Source organism: Diabrotica undecimpunctata, chromosome 3 (genome assembly GCF_040954645.1).
Source record: "Diabrotica undecimpunctata isolate CICGRU chromosome 3, icDiaUnde3, whole genome shotgun sequence".
Taxonomy (NCBI): Eukaryota; Metazoa; Arthropoda; class Insecta; order Coleoptera; family Chrysomelidae; genus Diabrotica; species Diabrotica undecimpunctata.
The window spans coordinates 52,942,912-52,966,305 of NC_092805.1; the positions used below are offsets into that span (position 1 = coordinate 52,942,912).

At 34.0% G+C, this 23,394-nt stretch overlaps 1 protein-coding gene across 1 annotated transcript in view; it reads left to right on the forward strand.

Annotated features, from left to right (window-relative positions):
* Positions 1–1,497: 1,497 nt before the first annotated feature.
* The window catches only part of LOC140435597 (ATP-binding cassette sub-family C member 4-like), an 81,346-nt gene continuing 59,449 nt past the window's right edge, over positions 1,498–23,394 (forward strand). Inside the window, exons 1-3 of the mRNA XM_072524341.1 lie at positions 1,498–1,702; positions 3,582–3,747; positions 9,094–9,314. Of these exons, the coding sequence (XP_072380442.1) occupies positions 1,551–1,702; positions 3,582–3,747; positions 9,094–9,314 (539 nt within the window). The 5' untranslated portion in view covers positions 1,498–1,550. The remainder of the gene's footprint in view (positions 1,703–3,581; positions 3,748–9,093; positions 9,315–23,394) is intronic.

Here is a 23,394-nt window from a genome sequence, read left to right on the forward strand (position 1 = left end):
TCTTAATTTTTACCTAATTCATCATCAGAACTTTCCTCGTCACCGTGACGGACCTGCCTCCAAGTCACTCATTTCTTTTTATAATATATTCCAATAATTGCAATTTACCACGAGTTGCGTGTATTTCAACGTTTTTTATACAAACGACGATTTTAAAAATACTTAGATACTTGACTAGTTTCACCGACCCTTTTACTATAACTTCGATTTGAAGAGCATAAGTGATTTCAACCTTTTTTATTCATAAGTGGATTCTCGTCTGGCATATATATATATATATATATATATATATATATATATATATATATATATATATATATATATATATATATATATATATATATATATATATATATATCAGTTAGAGATAATAATTATATACAATATCTTATATACTTCAAAATTTATTTCTTAAAATATTACCCAGCACAACTTTTATAATGTTGCTACTTACTTTTATTTGTTGATAGATATTTCATTTGTTTATGTATTCTAAAACCAATGTAACTATATGTGAAAGAATACCTTATTTAACAACCTAATAGTAAATTTAAATCATTTGGCGCATTACTGTAAAAAAAACACATATTAAAAATGTGTATAATCAGTGGCATACATGCGCGCCGTCCGCATATTGGTAAAGGCACCTTGTGGCTCACATGTATGCCGTCCGCACGGAATGTGTTAAGTGAATAGATTGTGAAGGAGAGAACTGCTTTAAGTTGCTCATTTTGAACATATCTGTATATTTTAATTTGTTTATTTCCATAGATTCTAATAAAGAGAGTTTAAGGCCTTTATTTTTAATGTGAAGAATTTGAAATTCGTCATTAAAACAATGATTATGGTCTATAAGGTGAAGCTATTTTTCTATTATTGAAAGCCCGCCCTTGTATCTGCTATACATTTGTTAAAAGTTCTACTAGTTTGACCGATGTAAGTTTTTGGGCAGTCGCCACATTTAAGTTTGTATACACCACTGTGTAAGTGCTGTTTATTTTGGCTGTTGTTCTTTTTAATATACTTGCCTAAGTTGCTGTTTGTTATAAAACTAAACAAAAACTAGCCGATTAAATCGATATTTGATTGCTGCCTATAAATGTGTGCTATTAAATCTATGGGGAATTATTTTCCTACAACTTTAAGTCACTAATGACATAACGACTGCCCTATACCATATGCTCAGTTGATCCGCAGGTGCAAATTTGGTAAGACCTCGCGCCGTATCGGGGTTGAGGACTCTCCCGTCTGTCCGTCTTCCGCGGAGTACATAAGAGCCCCTACTCAATTCAGAACTCCTCCATGCAAGCTGAACAGACACGGTTTGTTTTTTATTCCTTGTTTATTGTACTCTTTTATTGCTTTTTTTGGGTTTTTGTAAACTCCAGGTGATTCTATATACAATTGACGATAAGAATAATTATAAAAATAACAAACTCGTTTGCTTAAATTATCATTTTTAATCAGTTGATTTATTTCTACCTTTTAGATATGAACTTAATGCAATTTCCAAGCAAATATTCGTAAGATGTATCTCCATTTCAAGTTTAATGTTTATTCAGTCAACAGCAGTTTTTCTGACCATAACCACTCAAGTATTATTGGGAAACATAATTACAATAGATGCTATATTTGCGCAAATTTTAATTTTTTTTAATCTTCAGCAATACGTTTGTTACTTTTTTCCAGAATCCGTCGAAAGGTAGGTATTTTTTATTTAAATATGTTTAAATAAAGCGAGATACTGTTCTTAACTTCTGAGTGTATTAAGAATACACGAAAAAAAAAATGTATTCTTTTTTTTTAAATACATAAAACTATGAAAAGAAAATAAAAAGACTCCATTATTTCAAATATAATATGGTTCTTTTTTATACCATAATGTATCAAGATACCATTATGTATCAAGTTTCACGATTCAATGACTAGTTTATGAGAATATGATATAAAATATCAATAAGGTTTTCTCGTATAAAAATTGAAAAATCTATAACCGAGAATAATCTTTACATATAGGCACATCAAGGAGAAGAATCTCTTTCATTGCTTTGAACATTTCTGTTCTATTTACAGAGTCGTAGTCTGCGTTGTAATTTTGTTATTATTTTTCCTGTTGTTTTTTCTGAAATTTGTCTCAGAATTGCAGTTTGATGAACTTTCGATTTACCACCTCTGAAATCAGCTTAATATTTTCCTGCTATTCGTTCTGCATATGGTGTCATACGGTGGCATAGTACTGTGGAAAATATTTTATACACTTTATTTAGAAGCTTCATTTTTCTGTGGTTAGAGCATTCAAAGATATCTCCTTTTTGTGTATGATGCACAGTATTCCAATATTTAAATCACTGGGTAGGGATTTCTGTGTCCATATTTCTTTTATGAGCTGCTATAGTGTCATAATGGTATCGCAGCCACCTCCTTATTATTATCTATTTAGGATGACTTGTTTCTGGTTAGTTTTTTAACTGCGTCTTTAACTTCAAGAACCGTTGCTCGTTTCCCTTCCCTCTAGTCGAATCCACTTACCTCATTTCCTCCATATACCAAGAGAAAAAATGTACTAAGTTTTAAGACTATATTTTTTTAATTCATGAATGTCCACTTGAAAAAGTACTGTATGCCTGTATCTAAGTACCATATCGTCAGAAATCATCATATATTCGGTATATCTAATTTCACTTAAAATATTTTACTATGTTCCGATTTAACTGTTACATTGCTCAGGTTTTTTCGAAGTCTAAAATTCTCGTCTACCCCTTTATAACTATTTGTAAAAGAGGAAGGTACAGTAGGGCTCCATTACTACCATTGGTGTGCTGCATGAGAATATTTAAAGAAGAAGAAGACGTGTTGACCCAAATTAAATAAATTTATTCGTTACATCAAGGTAAACCTATGTATTGAGTTGCGATAAGACATAACTGTTCACTTAAATAAATATTACTTTTCGAGATACACCTTATAGTTAGAGTACCCGTCGACAAAAAAGTTTGTAATAGATACTCTCTCCAAACTTTGGGTATCGCCTCATTAGGCAAAGTCTCACAGGGTTTCCTAAAAATTTTCTATTTTTCTCTAAAATTGCTTAAAAATGTAAGAAACACATAAAAATAAAATTGTCTGATGATAAATGTATGTCATTAAACGCATCTGACGATTCGAACATGTTGGAAAAACTACTGTGACGAAATTCATAGATAACCAGCTAATTTTTTTAGGATATTTTTGTTAACAGCAGCAAAAACAATTTTTCTTATTAAGTATCTGAAGGAACTGGTTTTACGGAAATGTTTCGGAGAAAATCAGTGGAAAAACGCGCCAGAACCAAAAAGAGTCTCAGAAGGAAATCTTGTCAGACTCGGCCTAATGAAGCGATACTCAAAGTTTGAAGAGAGTATCTATCTTAAACTTTTTTGCCGACGGGCACTCTAACTATTACAGTAGATCTAAAAAAAAAAAAGTGAAAATGATATATAAATTGAGCTATATTTGGTTTTTGTATATAAAATTTATTCTTGTAATTTGTAAGTCCCTGCTCATTCAATCTCTCATAGATCATAAATAAAAACTTTTTATAGGTTTTTGGAAGCCAAGGCATCAATTAGAAGAATAGAAGATTTTTTTACAATGGAAGAAAAGGGGGAACAACTAAAAATAATAAATTGTACGAAAGGAATTAGAAAACCAGGATCAATTATTGTTACAGATGCTAGTGCAAAATGGGGAACTCAACTTGTATTACAAGTAACTATGAATTATTACAAGTAAAGTCTCTTTTAATCCATAAATTAGTGCTATTTGAGAGACTGTGTATCTTTCGTATATATGAATGTGTACTGATTGTGAAATAGACGTAAAAACATATTTTTTACGCCCTGTTTTTAAAGTTCCTAATATATCTACCAAATTGCTATAACTAAAATGGCTGCTTACAGTTAGTGTGAAAAAAAATACAAAAAAGTTAAAAAATTCCCGTAACGTTAATAAAAGAGTTAATTATTGCAGTCCATTCATTTACCCACACAATTACACATCAATTATTGATGTTACGGTCACATATTTCTTAGTGCAAATAATTCAATTTTATTTAGTTTATTAGTTGTTCCTAGTATCCAGACTTAACGAATATGCCTCACGCTCCCTCTCACTCATAAGGAGAAAACTCACTTATCCCAGATACCTACGGTATCAAAAGAATTTATCTCTGATGGAACTCTTTTCGTGTTATCGAGACCTAGGTGACTTGGTATGCTGGAGTATCTTAATTTATATTTAAATGGGAATAAGCCACAATTAAAGGTTAAATTGCTGGAGTATCTGCCAAAAAGGAGTAGAACTAATCCGGATAGTAGGCACTCCAAACAAACTAAAATTCAAGACTAGTGGCTAAACCTATCTACCAGCACTATCTCCAATAGATACGATGTATTAGAGAACGAAGAGTTAGAGATCAATGAAAAAGAAAGCAGTTATATATCCAAAGATAAGACAGCAGCCAGAAACCAGCCAAACCACCATCATTAAATGAGTCAAAACTTTTTTTCCGCTAACCAAGCTATCAGAAAAAGGAGCCAAAGACAGTTATAAAATTAAAGTATTAAACTTCGATCAGGTCAGAATTCAACCAAAAAACTCAGGAAGTTACACGGTCATTAGAAAGGCAATAATTAAAAATAGCACAGAATTTCATACATTTAAGCTAAAAGAAGAACAAAGCTTCCGGGCTGTCATAAAAATATGCACTACTCAGTCGACGTCGAACGAAATAAAAACTGAATTAAAAAAGAGGACATGATGTGGAAAATGTGTGGAAAGATGAAAACTATAAAAACAGAATTCCACTTTCTATGTTTTTCATTAATTTATAGCAGACCAAAAATAGCAAAAAGATATACGATATCGAATTTCTTTTAAATTAGAAAATTAACATCGAAGCGCCAACACTTCGAAAACCCCGGTGCGCTAGATGTCGAAGATGTGACACACCAAAAACCATTGCCATCTAAGATTACGATGTGTCAAATTTACTGGTGACTATGGAACTAACCAGTGCCCCAGGAAGGAAATATCAAACAATGTGAAATGCATGTTGTGCGATTCAACTACCCTGCTAATTACAAAGGTTGTCCTAAGATCTACTGAAGAACAAATACCTCCGTCAGCAGAAGGCCCACAGACACTAAACATAACAAAAGATTTTTCAGAACTAAAAAACGTGTTAAACACTTGATCAGAGCAGGTGTCCATAATATTCAACCTGCTAACTACCGTCATAAACAAGCTGGTTAAATAATTAAGTTTTTGAAGATGGCAATTTGGAACGCTAACGGCCTATGACAACAAAAAGAGGAATTAAAGGCTTTTATTGTTAATAATAGTATAGATAACAGTATAGATATAATACTTATAACGGAGACACAATATATGACTTTCAGTATCTGGACGGTACGGCCCATGGTGAAATATAGCTATTATACTAAAAAAACAATTTAAAATTATGAACCCAATAAATACCAAAAAAACTAGTTACAGACCACCAGCATAACCATTTCCTGATTCTTCAATCCTACATACAAAACCGACAATTCTTCGTGACTCAGTATAAAGAATACTCTACCGTCCGTCCAGTCCAGGCTGAAGTTGCTTAGGGCAGTGTGCTTGGACCTGTCCTGTACCTTTTATACATTGCCAACTTGTCAACGACAGTTACCTCCACCATAGCTATATATGTTGATGTTATCTAGCAAACTGCAAAAACAACTCTCCACTATTAATTTTTAATAATTAGCAAATTTCCCAAAAAGAAGATGCCAAATACCTACGTATGCACCTGGACAAAATACTTATTTGGTAAAGACATATCTTCTCACAAAGGGAGCAACTGGAGCTCACACCCAGCAAAATGTACTGGATCGTGGGCCGTAAATGAATATTGTTACTGGAAAATAAGCTTCTTAATCAATTAATCAATCAGTTTATAACGTTCTACGTCGTCTTCTGATTTCCAGTCTCCATTTATCTCGGTCGTTCCAAAGGTTTTCTTCAACTTCCCTCTCCCTTAAGTCTTTATCGATTCCTTCTCTCCAACTTATCTCGGTCTACCTTGCTTTCTTCTTCCACGCGGTGTCCAGTTCAATACTTTTTTTGGTATTCTGTGTTCATCCATTCTTTAGACGTGTCCATACCATCTTAGTTGATTTATTCTGATGTCCTCTGTTATATTGTGCCCCATAACACCCATAATTTCTCGTATTATTTCGTTTCTAACTCTGTCTAATCTTGATTTTGCAGCAGCTTTTCTCCAGAAGTCCATTTCTGTTGCTTCTAATGCTTATAAGTTTTTTCCTTTCAGTGGCCATACCTCACTTCCATATGTAACAATGCTTTTTATAATGCTGTTATATATTTTGTGTTTTTCTTTGGAGATTGTTTTGTCCCACAGTACACTGTTTAATTTCCTAATGGCTTGTCTTCCCCGGTTATTTCTATGTTAAATTTCTTCATCTAATTTGCCATTGTTGATTATTCGCATGCCTAAATATTTGTATTTTTGACAGTGACTTATTTCTCGCTATATTTCTTCCAAGATTACATATGTTGTTGAATTCTTCCAATACACATGTATTCAGTTTTTTTTTATATGTACTCCTAGCCCCCATAGTTCGCATTTTTCGATAAGTTTACTGGTCATATATTCGAGGTCTTCATAGTCTTGGGTCATCACTATCTGGTCATCTACAAAACTTAATGTGTACAATATTGCGTCGTTTAGAGGAATTCCCATGTTTCTGCATTTTTTTTCTACGTCTTCATTGCTTGCTCCGAGTAGATGTTAAACAAAGTAGGAGACATGCAGCATCCTTGTTTGAGTCTTTTGCTGCTAGTGAAACCCTTGGATATCCCCTGATCTTTCTTTATTTTACTTGTGTTGTTCTTGTAGCGGTCTTAAACAGCATTGATTAAGGTTACACTAATATTTGATTTCTCGCGAGCTTTCCAGAGTTGTTGTTGTGGTACACTATCATAAGCTTTTTTAAGGTCTACGTAGAGGAGATGTATTGGTCGATTTCGTGCTACTTTTTTTCGATTAGCTGGGTCACAGTAAACAGATGGTCAATAGTTGATCTGCCTGCTCTAAAGCCGGCCTGTTCTTCGGCCTCCATTTCACAGAATTCATCTTCCATTCTCTTTTTGATGAGTTTCCCGTAAACTCCCGAGTTGGTGCTAAGGACTGCGATTCCTCGATAATTGTCACATATACATCTTTACTTTCCTTCTTATGTATTGTCGTGATAAACGATGTCCTTCACTCCTCCGGTATACCTACTCTCTCCGTTAATACATTTTTGGTAAAGGCTGGCTAGCTGCTTATATAATTTGCTTGTACCGTACTTGAGTAGCTCAGGTGGGATATTGCCAGGGCCTGGTGATTTTCTATTCTTAAATTCTTGGTACTCGTGCTACTTCTATGTCGTCAATACTAATTGGGGAAGCTATTGTATGTACTTGCACCTCTGATTGTATTTGAGGTGTTTGCAAATATTCTGCCCTTTTTTCTGCCAGTAGATTTGCGAAGTATTCGTCCCATTGATCTAGGCTGATCGGTGAGATGATGTCTTTAGTCTTATCTTGTCGAAGAGATCGAAGTATTTTCTAGCTTTCGGTGCTTCCGCTACCCCCAAGTAAGTGTTTATTCTGAAGCAGTTTCTTTCCCGAAAAGCTTTCGCTTTTCTTTTTAGTTATCGCACCTCGTACGTTTCTTTGGGCTGTTCGATATTTGTTTTTACTTTGATAAGTATTTATATTTAAATGGTATTTATCTAGTCTAATCTTTATTTTTTCTTCGATTTCTTCTTCCCACCGATATGACTTCCTTCGTTCGGTTTTTTCATATTTACTCAGGGTTTCTTCTGCTGCACTTTTGAGACATTGTTTTATGTAATTGTAATGGTGCTCAACACTATCAAAGTTTTCTTGTAAGAGCTTTTCATCGAGTCGCTATTTGAGCAGTGCCTTTGTGCTTTCATGGTTGAGACTATCCAAGTTGTATTTGGTTTCTATTGTTTTTTGCTCTTGTTCCTCATCGTGTTCTTTTTTCTTGGCTAGTGGTATGGGCAATATTTTAGCCTTTACTAGGTAGTGGTCGCTTCCACATGTGCTTCCTCTAAAAGCTCTTTTGTCTTGTATATTAAAATGCGTATTTTGTCGGGCGATCACATAGTCTAGAATAGATTTCAAATTTCTTGATTGTTGGACTCAAGTGAATTTACGTTTTTCTCGGTGCTGAAAAAAGCCGTTAAGTATTCTCAGATTGTTTTGTTCATATATGTTGATAAGCCTATCTCCATTGTCATTTCTAGTATTTTCTCCAAAATGACCAACTATTTTATCTTTAACTTTTTTGCCCGTTCTCGCATTTAGGTCTCCTAATAGAGGTATTTCTTTTGATGTTCCTATTTTTGTTATTTCGGAAGATAGTTGCTCAAAGAACTCTTCTTTATCTTTTAATAAAGCGTCCTCGTTTACTGCATAGATGCCAAGAATGGTGACTACCATGCAGGGTCAGGTTAAGTTTGATGAAGCGCTGATTCACCTGCTTCCTACTATATAAGATAATCATAAGGCCTATCTGGAGTTAGGGAATACAATTCTGGGGTTCAGCTTCTAAGTCCAACATCGAAACATTAGAAAGATTCCAGTCTAAAGTGTTACGCATAATTACCAACGCTCCATGGAACATTCCAAACTGTAATATTGTGAAAGATTTTAAAATGATGACGGTTAAAGCTGAAATTAGTAGTTATTACAAAAACTATGCCCTACGCTTACGCAGACACTTGAACGTCTTAGCAGCGGAATTAATAACCGATCCAATTGCCAGACGCAGGCTGAAACGCTTCGTTTCTAATGATATACCTAACAGATACCGTTAGAGTGAAGTGAGGTGTAGTGAATACTAATCCCCTAGTTAATATAACAGTTTTAGTTTAATAAGATTATTTAGAATAAAAAGGAATATACCAGTGGATGGTTATAAAAAATATTCTTTATCTTTATAAATCTTTTAATTAAATTATAATCATTTTGTAGGACATCAACTTGCGAATGAAGCCTACTAGTTTAAATTGTATTTTTGGACTGCCTGGATCAGCGAAAACGTCTTTTTTACAAATGCTACTAAAGGAGTTAACACCGTATTCTGGAAGAGTTGATGTAGTGGGAACTATATCCTACGCGAGTCAAAAACCGTGGCTTTTTCCTTCTACTGTTAAAAGTAATATTCTTTTTGGACAACCATACAATAGACATAAGTAAGTGTCTATAATAAATATTTACATCATCATGATATATCATAACGCATGTCCCTAAAGTTTTCGGAAAAAATAAATATGTATTTTCTGTGTAAATACGTGTAAATTAAGTTTATTTTATTAACTAAATACAGGAAATTAAGTCTACATATTTAAGGTTTATAATGTATCTTTATAGAACAGAAAGAGGTCCGTGATCTTCGATGGCACGTAAATTTGGTCTTGCATGTGCAATAAGCCTTTGGACTGTTTTTAAGTCGATCTCACGAAATTTTTGCAAAATTCTTTGCCTTAGCTGATCTTTATTTTGGGCTTCCCAGCCATTATTATACACTATTCGACTCAAAACCGCCCAAAACTTTTCTATACACCTCGCCTGAGGCACATTTGGAGGATTGTCGCGCTTGAACAAAATTTATATTTTGAGCAGCTAACCAATCTGTCGTTCTCCTGGCGTAATGGCATGACGCTAGGTCGGGCCAAAATATGATTTTATTATTAGGGTGATGAGTATTTATAAATTGAACAAGCTTTGTAAGACACCTGTGCTGATATGGTACACTATACCAAAATTTTATTGGTAAATTTCACTTTTCCCTTAAACCTAATTTCGTCCGGTGCATCTTGTATATTGCGTGTATAAAACTCGTCGTTGCCTTTCATTTCGGAATTGGATAAAGTAAAATACTTTTCATCATCAATATTGAGAATTTTACCAGGAAAATGAATACGTCTCAATACACGGCAATATCTAGGAATGTTTTCTAACTGGGCTGGTGAGTACTTAGGAGCTTTTTTTCTTTTATATCGTTTTAAATTATTTCTAGAAATTGTGCTACTTACAGTCATTCGTGAAACATTATATCTATGGCCAAAATTTCGCAGACTTTCCTAATCGCATTCTTTAATTGTCTGGTAAATCATTGACACAGAAATATTTTGAGAACTAAAAATTCTTACAATATCGGCTTTTGGTACATGTCCAACTAAACGATAAATACTTTGACGAATATTAAATTTGTACATCTTAACGAACCGTATTTGTCAAAACTGACATTGTTTATATCGTTTAAGTTGTTCACTAACTTTGGTTTCCAGTGGCAACTTGATTCAATGCTTCCTACCAATAATACTTTTAAATCTAAAATTTTCCGAAAACTTTAGGGACATGCTTTATGAGAAGATTAAAAGTAAAAAATTTAAGTTCACTTTTCTAAAAATATAAGCTAAGTACAGATTCGCATAATTAAATGGTATTGTAAGTTGGTGGTAAAACGATTTAAGTATATTTCGCTCTATATAGCTGTTACCACAATATTTAACATGAAAAAAAAATGCAGTTTGCATTAGTAGTAAACGAGTTTAGGTGCACTTGAATAACTTATTTCACTATACTGTATTTTAAGAAATGGCTACTGTTTTGCATTATCGCTAGACACTCTACAGCCAATGGTCCATTCTACACTACAGCATCAGAAGTACAAAAGTTAATTGCTCTAGTATAGAAAATATGAAACAAGTAATTTCTAAATTAAATTAAAAAAATCCTTTTATAATCTTTTTTATAATACAGTATTAATAAAAGTTTACTTACAGTAAATTATTTTGATATACTTTATGTGCATTGCACATTTTACGCGAAAATGTTTGTTTACCTAGTAGTTTTACCTCTTTTGTTCAACATTACAGACAGTTCCTTGTTAACACGGTTATGAAAAGATTTAGATTTTTGAAATACATTTTTATTTTATATTTATCATTAAAATATTATTTGTTACAACCAGATTAGTTTTTTATTTAGTTTAATAGTTGTTTAGTTTCGTTGCTTAGAATTGTTTTCCTTAGTTATTGTTTTCTTTGCGATCTACAGTCCGCTTTCGAGAAGCTTTTTATTTATGTTTTTGTTAACGTGGTCAATTCGGTCTTGATTAGGTAAAGGATCTGATTCGGACTTACTTGCTAAGACCTTTCGGAATTCCTCTCAATTTGTTCTTACTTTAAAGGCATCTATCCGCATTGTTTTTTAAAGATCCTTTTTTTATATTCTTTCATGTTAATAATTATTCAGCAATGGGGCACTGCTAGCGTCTCCAATACAAACATCTTACAGAGATTCCAAAACAAAGTGCTGCGTGCCATAGTCAATGCGCCTTCCTATGTATCCAACGAGGTGATTCAACACGACATCCCCTAGAGTCCGTGAAAGAAGCCATACAACGTTTTAGTGCTAAATACTCGACAACTAAATGTGCGTAACATCTTTGAAGTGCGTAGACTAAAACGGCAATTGCCGTCCGACTTGTCCAACTGAACATAATAAGTGTATTCAAATTAATAAAATTTTAATTTTAGAATTGTAAAGAGGTTACTCAGTAGAGTAACTCTCTACATGTCTGCATTTTATACCATACCAAATGCTTAATGCCCAATGGGCAGATTGTTGTACTCAATGGAGTTAATAATAAAAAAAAATGTTAATAATTGTTTTCGCTCTAATTACACAATGGTCACTACCAGTTGTTACTGATAGTTCCGTTAGGTACGATCCGTGTCTACTTTCTGTTGGGTTTCTTTTTGTAAAAAGTATTCATAGCATACCATGTTTTCTTGTTTTAGGAATTCTATAAGTTTCTCTTCTCTTGTGTTTCTTGTGCAGAATCCGAAATTTTCAATCTTGTTTTCAGAGTCTTTAATCTTTCTTACAAATTGGGGCGTTAAAATTTCCCATTATTATTATTACTTTAGATTATTTGTTGTTGTCTATAGCTTTTTCAAGATCTTTGTCAAAAGAATTTATTTCGTCATCAGTTGCTTTTTTAATTGGAGCATGATCCTGCATTATCTTTATTTTGGTTTGTAAATTAAGTATTAAGATCATGTATGTAACCCTGCCCGAGATGCTATGAATTATTTGAATTTGTGATTTTCTCTTTTTGTTGATTAAGAAACCTACTCCACCATATGTATAGTCTTCCTTGCCTTTGTAATCCCTTTTCTAGTGAGCAGAATTTTTCATATTTTGCCATGGAACGTTTTTTTATGTTGCTATATGAGTTCTTTGGTGTTTACCTTCTTGTTCAATGTCGACTTTCCCCACCCGCCCCAGAATCCTTGGTGCAGATTTTTGTTTCGGTGTGGATTGTGGAATAAAATTCCTGTCCACCTAAGGTACCTCCCGTGTCTCTGTTAAAATCGCCATTTTTGTTTTTTAGAGATTTTGGCCATATCCCACCACGTTCACCAGACGAGTTAGCGGTTGAAAAGAATATGTAATGTCGACCGTTGCAACAGAGGTTAAAAGGCCTACTTATTTCAGCCAACATCTCCGGGAAAGACAAGTCGACACCATTCACTCTTAATGGAATTCTTCTTCTTCTACAGCCTGGATTCCGTTTTCCTTCTATTTTTCCTTGCATTTTATTTTGAAGTAATGCGTATTTATGTCCTCTCATCAGGTGACCCAAATATTCGAGTTTTCTTCGTTTGATCGTTGACAAAATGTCTGGGTCTTTTCCTATCCTTTGCATTACTTCATTAATGGAATTACATTACATTAATGGAATTACATTTCCTTAATTCCAGGTGTTACAGTTATTCCGCTGCTACTCAGTCGTCAGAGCTTTGTTTGTGATAGCAGGGTTCACCCATGGTACGGGTTTACCAACCTTAAGACGAGGTTGACTTTTGAGTAGAAGAGGCTATTTGAGACGCTTTACTACCCATTAAACCACCTGGTATAACCTACATATGAACTAAGTACATCTTACATAACTATAAAATTGAAATTTGCACGAAAAGCAAGGTCGATATTATTATTGGTGTGTGTGTATAAATAGGTCCTACCTTAATCGTTACCTAACAAGCACGTTGTTTAAATTATTAACAAACGTATTGTGTTGCAACGACGTGTTAAGTTTGTCAACGAGTAAATTAAAAAAGGTCTCTGGTCTCACCTGCCGAAAGATAACTAAATCATTCTAGGATCAACCAACCATCACAGTGAGACGGCAGTTTCTGTTTATTAAAAAAAACGACTAGTTTTTGTTCGAGCAGGCTGGGAACATATAAAAAATAATTCTTAAAAGTTTGTTGTTTGCATCATGACTACAAAAGATTTTTACTAAAGTACGAAATTATATAAAATAATGAAGATTCTAAAAAGGATTCCATTCGTCATACATTGCAGTAGCGCAGTACTTCCTGGGTGGCATATTTTCAGACAGAAAAACTTGCTTTTAGTTACAAGTATACTTTAACCAATTAGCGCCCACGATTACAGATTTTTAGAATTAATATATTTTGCCTTAGGTATTTATTAGTAATATTATTTGGAATAAAACTTTCAAATGTAACTGTATTAAAAAAAAAATAGAATTACTTAGATATAGATATGTACCTAAATGAGGACACTGGGCACTACAGCGTCTTAATCAATAATGAAGTAACAGAAAAAATTTATTTAAATAAAAAGTTTTAAAACAGTCTCAATACAAATAATTATATTATACTTTTCACAACTTCATCTGGCTCTTTGATGACACTGAGCACACCTTAATTATTTAATAAGTTTTTTTTGGAAAGTGTCCTCCTTCATGTTTTTTTAGGGTAAGTAGAATATTTCCAAAATGTCTAGATTTCATAAAGATTGATTTGGCATTACAAACTAAATAATGTCGTATAAGTACTCTTTGAAAATCAAGAAGCCAGCTGATACAATCTCCATTTTTTTACAACAGTCATTCATCAGTTTATAAGATTATTAAAAACACCCACCATCATTTTTTATTTTATTCCGGTCCGGTAACAACTGTTTAGTTGATGATCTTGTAAGTCTACACCACCCATGGACTTATTATAATTTTTATATAAAGCAGGTTGAGAAACATCCACTTTTGCCTTAGCAGCAGTGTTGACCATCGTTTAATTTGTGCTAGCAGGTTCTATAGAGTCGTAATTTGTAGATATAGTTATTATATTATTATCCTTCCATCTTACAAATAATATAGCTTGAGCCTTGTCATATTGATATTTATAATAACCTCTGTGTTGTTTTTTTAATTGTTTAGTATCTCATAGGGAACATTTTTTTGTTCCATTGTCTCTTACAGTTTTAGTAGCTCTAATTCCTATTCTTTTTAATTTCTCCAACAGAGCGTAACTTGTAAAAAAGTTATCAAAAAATAATGTGTGATTTGATGGGCAAGCGATGTGGTCTAACATATCCAGAACTACTTGTGATCCTAATGGTAGGCTACTTTTCTTATTAATATTTTTGTCTCCACAATAAGTATCTACGGCATAACAATAACCATTGGCACTTTATAGCAACCAATATTTGTAGCCAAATCTAATGGGATTTCATTTTATAAATTGATTATTGGTATGTCTCCCAAAACATTTAAACATAGATTCATCAACACATAAATGTTCATAAAAAATATCTCACTGTCTGTAATTCCGATTTAGTTGTGTTAGCAGAGGTCGAACTTTTGCCATTTTTTCATGTGCTGGTAATGCTGTATTATCATTGAAGTAAATTTATTGCTTTATATGTAGAAATATATTTCTAGACATAGATGCACAAACACACGGCACATTTAAATCTTCGGAAAGACTCCAGTACATTTTTTCACTGGCTAGTTGGTGATATCCTATTAGTAATAATACACCTAAAATTGTTTGTATATCTGCCTTGGATACAAAAAAACTATGATTGTTGTATGGAGAAGAATATAAATTAGTTTGCGTAACTATATTATCAAATATGTCGTCAGAGAATAATTTGTCAAATATCTTAATTTCATTTAAGTCTTGCAATTCATGTTTAATGATTTTAAACCGCTCATTCCACCCTGATGTTCATACCACACTGTTATTTGTACAAAAGTTTGTCCATTGCGGGCTTTAAGACTTGTTCTCGTAATATTTTTAACCGCAGTGTCAAAAGTACATCCTCTAAGTCTTCGTCTTCACCTGAAGAGCAATAAACTGTAATTTCCCCTACAACTTATTTAAGTAGTGTCAATTTTCCTTCTATAAGGTTATTATCCTGAATATCTTCTAAAGCTTAAGGTAAACCTTCGTGTTTTTTCCATAGAAATTTCGAACACTAATAATCCTAAAATCATCTACAGATGCCATGTCCGTAACAAAATTATAAAATATCACAAATACTCTGATAGTCCATTGTACTCATATTATCATCATCATCATCATCATTATCATTTTCGGCATATTCTACCGATTATGGTGCAGCCTCCCTTAAATAGTCGTCCTTTATTTCTGCCCACGATTGTCTAAAATTCGCTGTTCTGTGCTATGTTGTACCGGTTTGTTTTTTTATGTCATAGTCCCATCTTAAATTTGGACGTCGTCTTGGTCTCTTAACGCCTCTTGGATACCACAGTGTAATTCTATTGGGTCACCTATTGTCAGTTCTTCTCGCTAAATGTCCAGCCCAGTGCCAGTTTAGAGATTTAATTAGATTTACTGATGTAATCCATTTATATGGATTACATTAGTAATCTTGGGTTTTTGTCTGATCCGTTATATTCTTTTTCGATCTCTCTTTGTTATACCTAGCACGTATTGCTTCATTGACCATTGAGTGACTTTAAATTTTGATGCTATCTCTTTTTTAAGTGTCCAAGTTTTGCAGCCGTATTTCATGATTGTTAGTATAGACTGATCGAATGCTTTTTTCTTCAGGTGGATTGGCATCTTCGATTTGAATATAACTGCGTTTCTACCAAAAGATGCCCAAGCCATTTTACTCGTACTGTTTTCGTGTGGGGAATCATCCTATTCTGGGTTTGGTTTTACAGTTTCTGCTGTGACTTCTGTTTCCATTACTCTTTTCTTCATTCTTCTCTCTCTTTGATTGTCCTTTCTATATTTCTAACTTTTATACTCCTTAAGTCTTGGTCTACTTGTTGTCTTCATCTCAGTTTAGGTCTGCCTCTGCTTCTTTTACCTGGTGGTATCCATTCCATTATAATTCTTGCCCTAAGAATTGCCCTTTTCTTTTCTCATTATTGTACTCATATAAGTACACCAAATTCTAACAACAAATAAACCATGTCGTAATTAAAGTTCTGAAAAATAATCACTTAAGCCCTTTACTAAACTTATTATAAACCACCGTAAACCATTTGATGGCAAATAGAAGTAAATGAGATAAACTTTTACTGTAAATTTACCAAGTCGATGCCGAGAAAATAAAAAACGCACGTGTTGACTTAAACAACAACTCAAAACTAACAGACTAAAAATCATTCAACGAAATCTGTTAAGGTTGTCGCCTTAGGTGTATTTAGTTTTCTGTAATTACTAACAATTGCATCTATTTTATTGTAGATGGTACTAGTACATCAAAATAGCAGTTGTACTTAAATGAGTATCGTGGGCGCTAATGGGTTAAATTAACTCACATTACTCACATTACCAATTAGAAATGCCAAATAAAAATATGCTAATTCTTTTGAACTATATTTCCTTAGGTCAGGATTGCTGTTGCTGCAAAACTTGTATCAGCTAAAGCCAGAGACGACGCGATGAGAATGATGCCTCAAAAGATATTTGATTAGTGATTGGAGTCGGATTACAAATGATACTTTACTTACTTACTCCGTGGCGTTAAAACCCTTCGTGGGTTTTAGACGACTTGACAGTATGCCTCCATTCATATCCGTCTTGAGCAATTTTCATTCACTTTTCCATGCCCAGAGCTTTAAGTTCCCCTGCTATATTATCTCTTCACCGAAGTCGAGGTAGTCCACGTGGTCTTCTTCCAGTTGTGACTTCTTCTCATATCAGCCTTACTATTCTTTAGTCATTATACTTTATCTGGTAATATTACAAGTAAATGGTAATGTTCACATTATAAAGTTTAGTTTAAGAATTTAAAAATTATTATTATCTTCACTTGAAACATTTCAAACAGCTTGAAACAAAACAGCTCAAGTAAATTTTTTTAGTTATTAAAAAATGATGGATAAATCAAGCCTAACAATATAACCTTTCATTTACATTTTATAGAAATTGTAAACTAGACATATTTTAGTTTATTAATTCCTAGAATCTATAAACCTAAATTACTTTTCAACTATTTACATCAGAACCATAAAAACTGCACTTAAATATAAATAAATAGTTTTGCTTCTGTCCCTTTCATATATAGCTCTCAGTGGAGCAAGAGCACATTATGGATGTGTCTTAATTGTTAAAGATAATTGTTGTAAAAACAACATTTTATATTAATTTCAGTTTATTTTTCGTTTCCACAAATGTTGAATTTTATCTTAGCGACAGACTGTATTTGACAGACTGTCAAAAGTGCGGTGAAAAAGTGCATTTAGTTTTCTCTATAGTCGCGCGCCCCTAAAACGCCGGTATAAAAATGAACAATTTATTAAAGCGAACTCTTTATTTAGTAATAGTGCCTTTGTAAATATTTTCTCGTTATTAAATGTGTAGTATCGATTAATTACGCTTATTTTTCTCTAAGTACAAACCCCTATAAAACCAAACACATACTGAACCATCGCCGTGAAGTCTGCTTATCTATATCGAAGGAAACTCTTGTACAGTCCATGGTCCTAAAATATTTGGTACTGTACACGCACGGGGAAAGGAATTTAATAAGCTTTCTCCCGAACAATTGTTGGAGATCAATCAAAGTTCCAACATTATTTTTGGTCCTTCGAGCCGGATTCTGTGTTTGGTGATCGCGTTGTTTGTACTTTACTCTTAGGTTTGCATATTTATATAAATGTGATTAAAAGACCCTCGAAAAGACTAATGTGTCGCGATAAACTCTAAAACAAAAGGACAGAAGTGAATTTTATCTGGTGTTTGTGCCTGTTGCTGTAAACTACTGGACAAATTGGGTGAGATTTTTCCATATTATAATTTCGCTTATGCACAAAGTGAACCGCTTTTCAAAAAGACTATCTCTTTAAAAAATTTATTAGTAGACATTTGTAGACATTTACCGCGTGTGCGAAAAATTTAATTGAAAAGTAAACTCTCAGTGTAATTTAAGACATTTATAGCGTTTTAATAAACTATAAACTCTCTCGCCGTGTGCTACACATGTTATTATATGATATAAACATTATTGACTCTATTCTCGTTGTGTGCTCTACAGGTTATTATAATATAAACATTATTGACTCTATTTTCGCCGTGTGATACAGATATTAGTATATAATATAAACATTAATTTCTCTAAAGAATTCGGTGTTTGCACGGCCTTAGGCATTTGTTTTTGGAGTAGTACCTTTTGTTAAAGTCAAAATGGAAGATCTCAAGAAGAAGAGAAAACCACTGAAGGCCAAGATTACCAGAATAGCAAACTGGTTACTAGAAAACGCAGATGCAGAAACTGACGGTCTCCAGTTTCAACTCAGACACACCGAATTGAAAACATGTTATCTGAAATATGAAGACGTGATGGATCAGATTGAAGAAATCGATGAAACCGATTCTGAAACAGAAGACAGGGTACTGATGGAGGAAAAATACTTTTCTACACTAGCTGGACTGCAGCATAAGATGGAAGCTTTAAAGTTACCCTCCCACTCGCTCATCTCAAACGATACTCCACCAACTGTAGCCACTGCTAAGGTTAGGTTGCCGGAAATTACGATGCAGGTATTCTCAGGAAACTTCGCCGATTGGAACGCGTCTTATCAGCTATTTGAAACGCTAATAATCAATAATGTAGAGCTAAACAATGTGCAAAAATTTATATATCTGAAATCTTTCTTAAAAAATGAACCTTTACATTTGATAGAAAATATAGAAGTTGTAGAAGAAAATTTCCGGATCGCTTTGGACACGCTTAAGAATAGATACGAAAATAAATCGCGTGTGATTAGTTTACACATCCAAAAATTGTTAAAGGCTCCATCTTTAGCTAAAAGTAACGCAAAATCATTACGAGAATTTTTAACTCTTTGTAAACAAACTTTACTTGCTCTTAAAAATATGTCTGTACCTATCGAACATTGGGATTTACTATTGATCGAAGTATTTTTACAAAAATTAGATTTCGCGACGCATAGGTCATTTGAGTATGAAATAGATTCAAAGGCTTTACCTACTCTCTCACAGTTTTTTAGTTTTCTCGAGAAAAAATGTGATATACAAGAAAAATTAAACGTTTCTGATAATGATAAAAAATTTAATAAACCTCAATTAAAAACATCTTTGTTTTCATCAGTTAATTTACAAACAAACTCGTTTTCGGATACTAATTGTATATGTTGTAAAAGTAATTCTCATAAAATTTATCAGTGTAATGATTTTAAATGTCTCTCTTTACAGGAAAGATTTAATTTTGTAAAAGGTAAGAAACTTTGTTGGAATTGTTTGGGTAATAAACATTTTTCTCAAGATTGCAACTCTTCACGCTCATGTAGTATATGTAAGAAAAGACATCACTCGCTCTTGCATAGTACCTCTGAAAATGTCTCTTCCTCTAGGAACACGAATAGGCAATATTTCTCTATTGATCGCAACGCTCAAGCTCCCAAACATTCTCAAGGCTCTTCCAGTCGTGTTGCTTACACATCTACTCCGCCCTCTTATAATGCTCATGCCCAAAACGAAGCTTCTACCAGTTCGTTCAAACCTCCTTTAGAAGTACAAAATACTGCAGGTTCTCATACAGCCACTTCTCTCTCTGCTTTATCAGTTAAAACTGATGTATTGTTGGCTACCGCTTTAGTGACAGTGTATTCTAAAGATGGCAGACCTATGCATGCCAGGGCGCTCCTAGATAATGGGAGTCAACATTCGTTCATTTCTCGTGATTTGGTTGAGAAGTTAAACCTCACCCCTTATTTTAAACAGTTACAGATATCAACCATATCCGAAAACACCTCAATGTCAAATCAAATGATTAACATAGAATTTTTTCCCTATAATGTGAAGGATAGAAGTTTTAAAACTTCTTTTGCTGTACTTGATAGTATAACCTGTAGGCTTCCTAAAGCTACCCTAGATAGAAGCAAAATAAATGTTCCACCTAATCTCACTCTCGCAGATCCCTCGTACTCTGTTCCCGGTAAAATTGATTTGCTTCTATCTGGCGACATCTATAGCGAATTATTGACTGATGGATTCATTCGTTTAGGAAAGAATCTTCCCATTCTTCAGAATACCCACTTAGGTTATGTTATTTTTGGTACTATTCCCCCTCATGTCTTTCATCGGAGTTCAAACTTGGCTATTTCTCAGTCAAATGTTTCTCTCTTTGTTCAGTCCGAATCCGAAGAGAATAATTTAGATAAATTGATACAACAATTTTTCGAAATTGAAGAAGTTCCCCACGTTAGTAAATTAACCCCCGATGAGGAATTGGCTGAACAAATATTCAATAAAACCACTCGTATTTTACCTTCGGGTCGTTTTCAAGTAAACCTACCACTTGTCTGCGAAAATGCGCATAAAAAATTAGATGAATCTTTTAAAGTAGCTTTAAAGAGATTTATTAATTTAGAAAATAGGCTCTTAAAAAATGAAAATACATACGCTCAATATAAGTCGTTCATTAGTGAATATCTTTTTCTCGAACATGCTAGAATAGTTCCTCTCTCTCTTACTAATGAAAATTTAGAAAATAAATATTTTCTCCCGCATCACTGTGTAGTAAAGGAAGAATCCTTAACAACAAAACTTAGTGTTGTTTTCGATGGTTCGATGAAAAGCTCTAGTAGTTACTCGTTAAATGATATCCTACTCAAAGGTCCCACTCTTCAACCGGAACTTTTTGATATTTTGCTACGCTTTCGATTATATTCCTTTGTTTTCACAACTGATATACAAAAGATGTACAGACAGGTTAAAATCAATCCTGATCAAACCTTTCTGTTAAACATACTTTGGCGTGACTCCCCGGAAAAAGATATTGAGTGCCTGGAATTGCAAACAGTTACATATGGAACTAAAAGCGCCAGTTTTCAGAGTACTCGCTGTTTAATGGAACTGGCAAATACTCATCAAACTGAATATCCCCTGGCCAGTGACGCTCTTGAAAATAATTGTTATATTGATGACATTCTCTACGGTGCTAATGATGAGCAAACTCTCCTCAAAGCTCACAAGGAATTAACTAGTTTACTTGGAACAGCATGTATTTCTCTACATAAATGGTGTTCTAACTCGGACTCGTTTCTAAAAAACATTTCTTCTCTCTCTTCAAACTCTTCTTATGTCATAGCTCCAGATAATTGCTCTAATAAGGTTTTAGGTTTATGCTGGAATCCTGTTCTTGACACGTTTTCAATCTCTCTTCCAGATTTCACCCTAAAGAACTCATACACTAAGAGAGAAGTACTGTCAATGATTGCCCAAATATTTGATCCTCAAGGTCTTATTAATCCCGTTACAGTTGTCGCTAAGCTTATAATGCAAAAGATTTGGATTTCCAAAATCAGTTGGAACGATACCATTGACGCAGATACGTTACATGAATGGCTAAGTTTTATTAGCAGTCTCTCTCATTTTAAGGACTTAAGTATACCTAGATGTCTCTTTTTAAGTCAAGAAATCACTGGTGTTGAGATTCACTCATTCTCAGATGCAAGTTTAAAGGCTTATGGAGCTTGTATCTACTTACGTGTGACCTATAAATCAGAACAGGTGTCTTGTTCCCTTCTAGCATCTAAGGGTCGCGTTGCTCCGTTAAAACCCTTGACCCTTCCAAGATTTGAACTCATGGGTGCTCTATTGTGTAGTAAACTCACAGCAAAGATTGCTAATATTGTTAAAGAAAAGTTATCTCAATTAGACTTTATAAATATGTGGTCGGATTCAGAAATTGTTCTCGCTTGGCTTCGTTCACATCCTTCTCGTTGGACCCAATTTGTAGCAAATAGGGTTGCACAAATTTTAGATAATTCTCCTAATGCTCACTGGAGGCACGTACGATCCAAAGAGAATCCTGCCGACATACTCTCCCGAGGAATGCTACCCTCTGAATTAATAAATTCGTCCTTATGGTTTCATGGTCCTCCATTTTTAAATCAACTTCGGTTGGATTTATTGAAATACAACCCAAAGGGGTATACTTCCAAGTTGCCTGAAGAAAGGAAAATCATTCTCCACGCTCGAAATGATCAAATAGATGTCTTCACCTCACTTTCTGATAGGTTCTCCAATTTTTCAAAGTTTGTAAGAACTTTAGCCTATATGTTTAGATTTGCTAATAATGCTAAACCGCTTTCTCGCAAGTTAACTAATACCCTTGAAGTCAACGAACTTCAAAACGCTGAACTTAAGATTATTAAGATGCTTCAGTATTCCAACTTCTCAAGTGAGATTTCTGAGCTTAAGAAAGGTAAAACTCTATCTAATAAGTGTCTTTTACCCCTAAATCCCTTTTTGGATGAGAATGAAATGCTCCGGGTGGGAGGTCGCCTCAGAAACTCAGAAGTTACCTTTGATCAAAGATACCCTCTTCTCCTCCCCTCAAAAAATCGTGTAGTTCGTCTCATCCTCCACAGAGAACATGTCAGACTCTGTCACTCAGGTCCTCAAAATACTTTGTCACAAATTCGTCTCAAATATTGGCCTTTAAATGGACTACGAGAAGTCAAGAAGGTCACTCACCAATGTATGGTTTGTTTTAAGTTTCGTGCCAAACCCGCTACCCAGATCATGGCAGATCTACCAAAAGAACGTTTAAACTCCTCTCGAGTGTTCGCTCACGTCGGATTAGATTTTGGCGGCCCCTTTCAGATAAAGTCTTCCAACCTTCGTAAGGCTCCTTTATTAAAATCGTATATTGCTCTTTTCGTTTGCTTGTCGACTCGAGCTGTTCATATTGAAGTCGTTTCCGGCCTCTCTACGGAGACGTTTCTTCTCGCTCTAAAACGCTTTATTAGCCGTAGAGGCCTCCCTCAAACAATATTCAGTGACAACGCCACGAACTTTCTTGGTGCTCGCAACCAGCTGTTTGAACTCTATAAGTTTTTCAAGGAAAAGGAAAGCTCTCGTTCTATTAAGGAATTTTTGGCCTCATCTCATATTCGCTGGAAAACTATAGTTCCTCGAGCCCCTCACCATGGTGGTA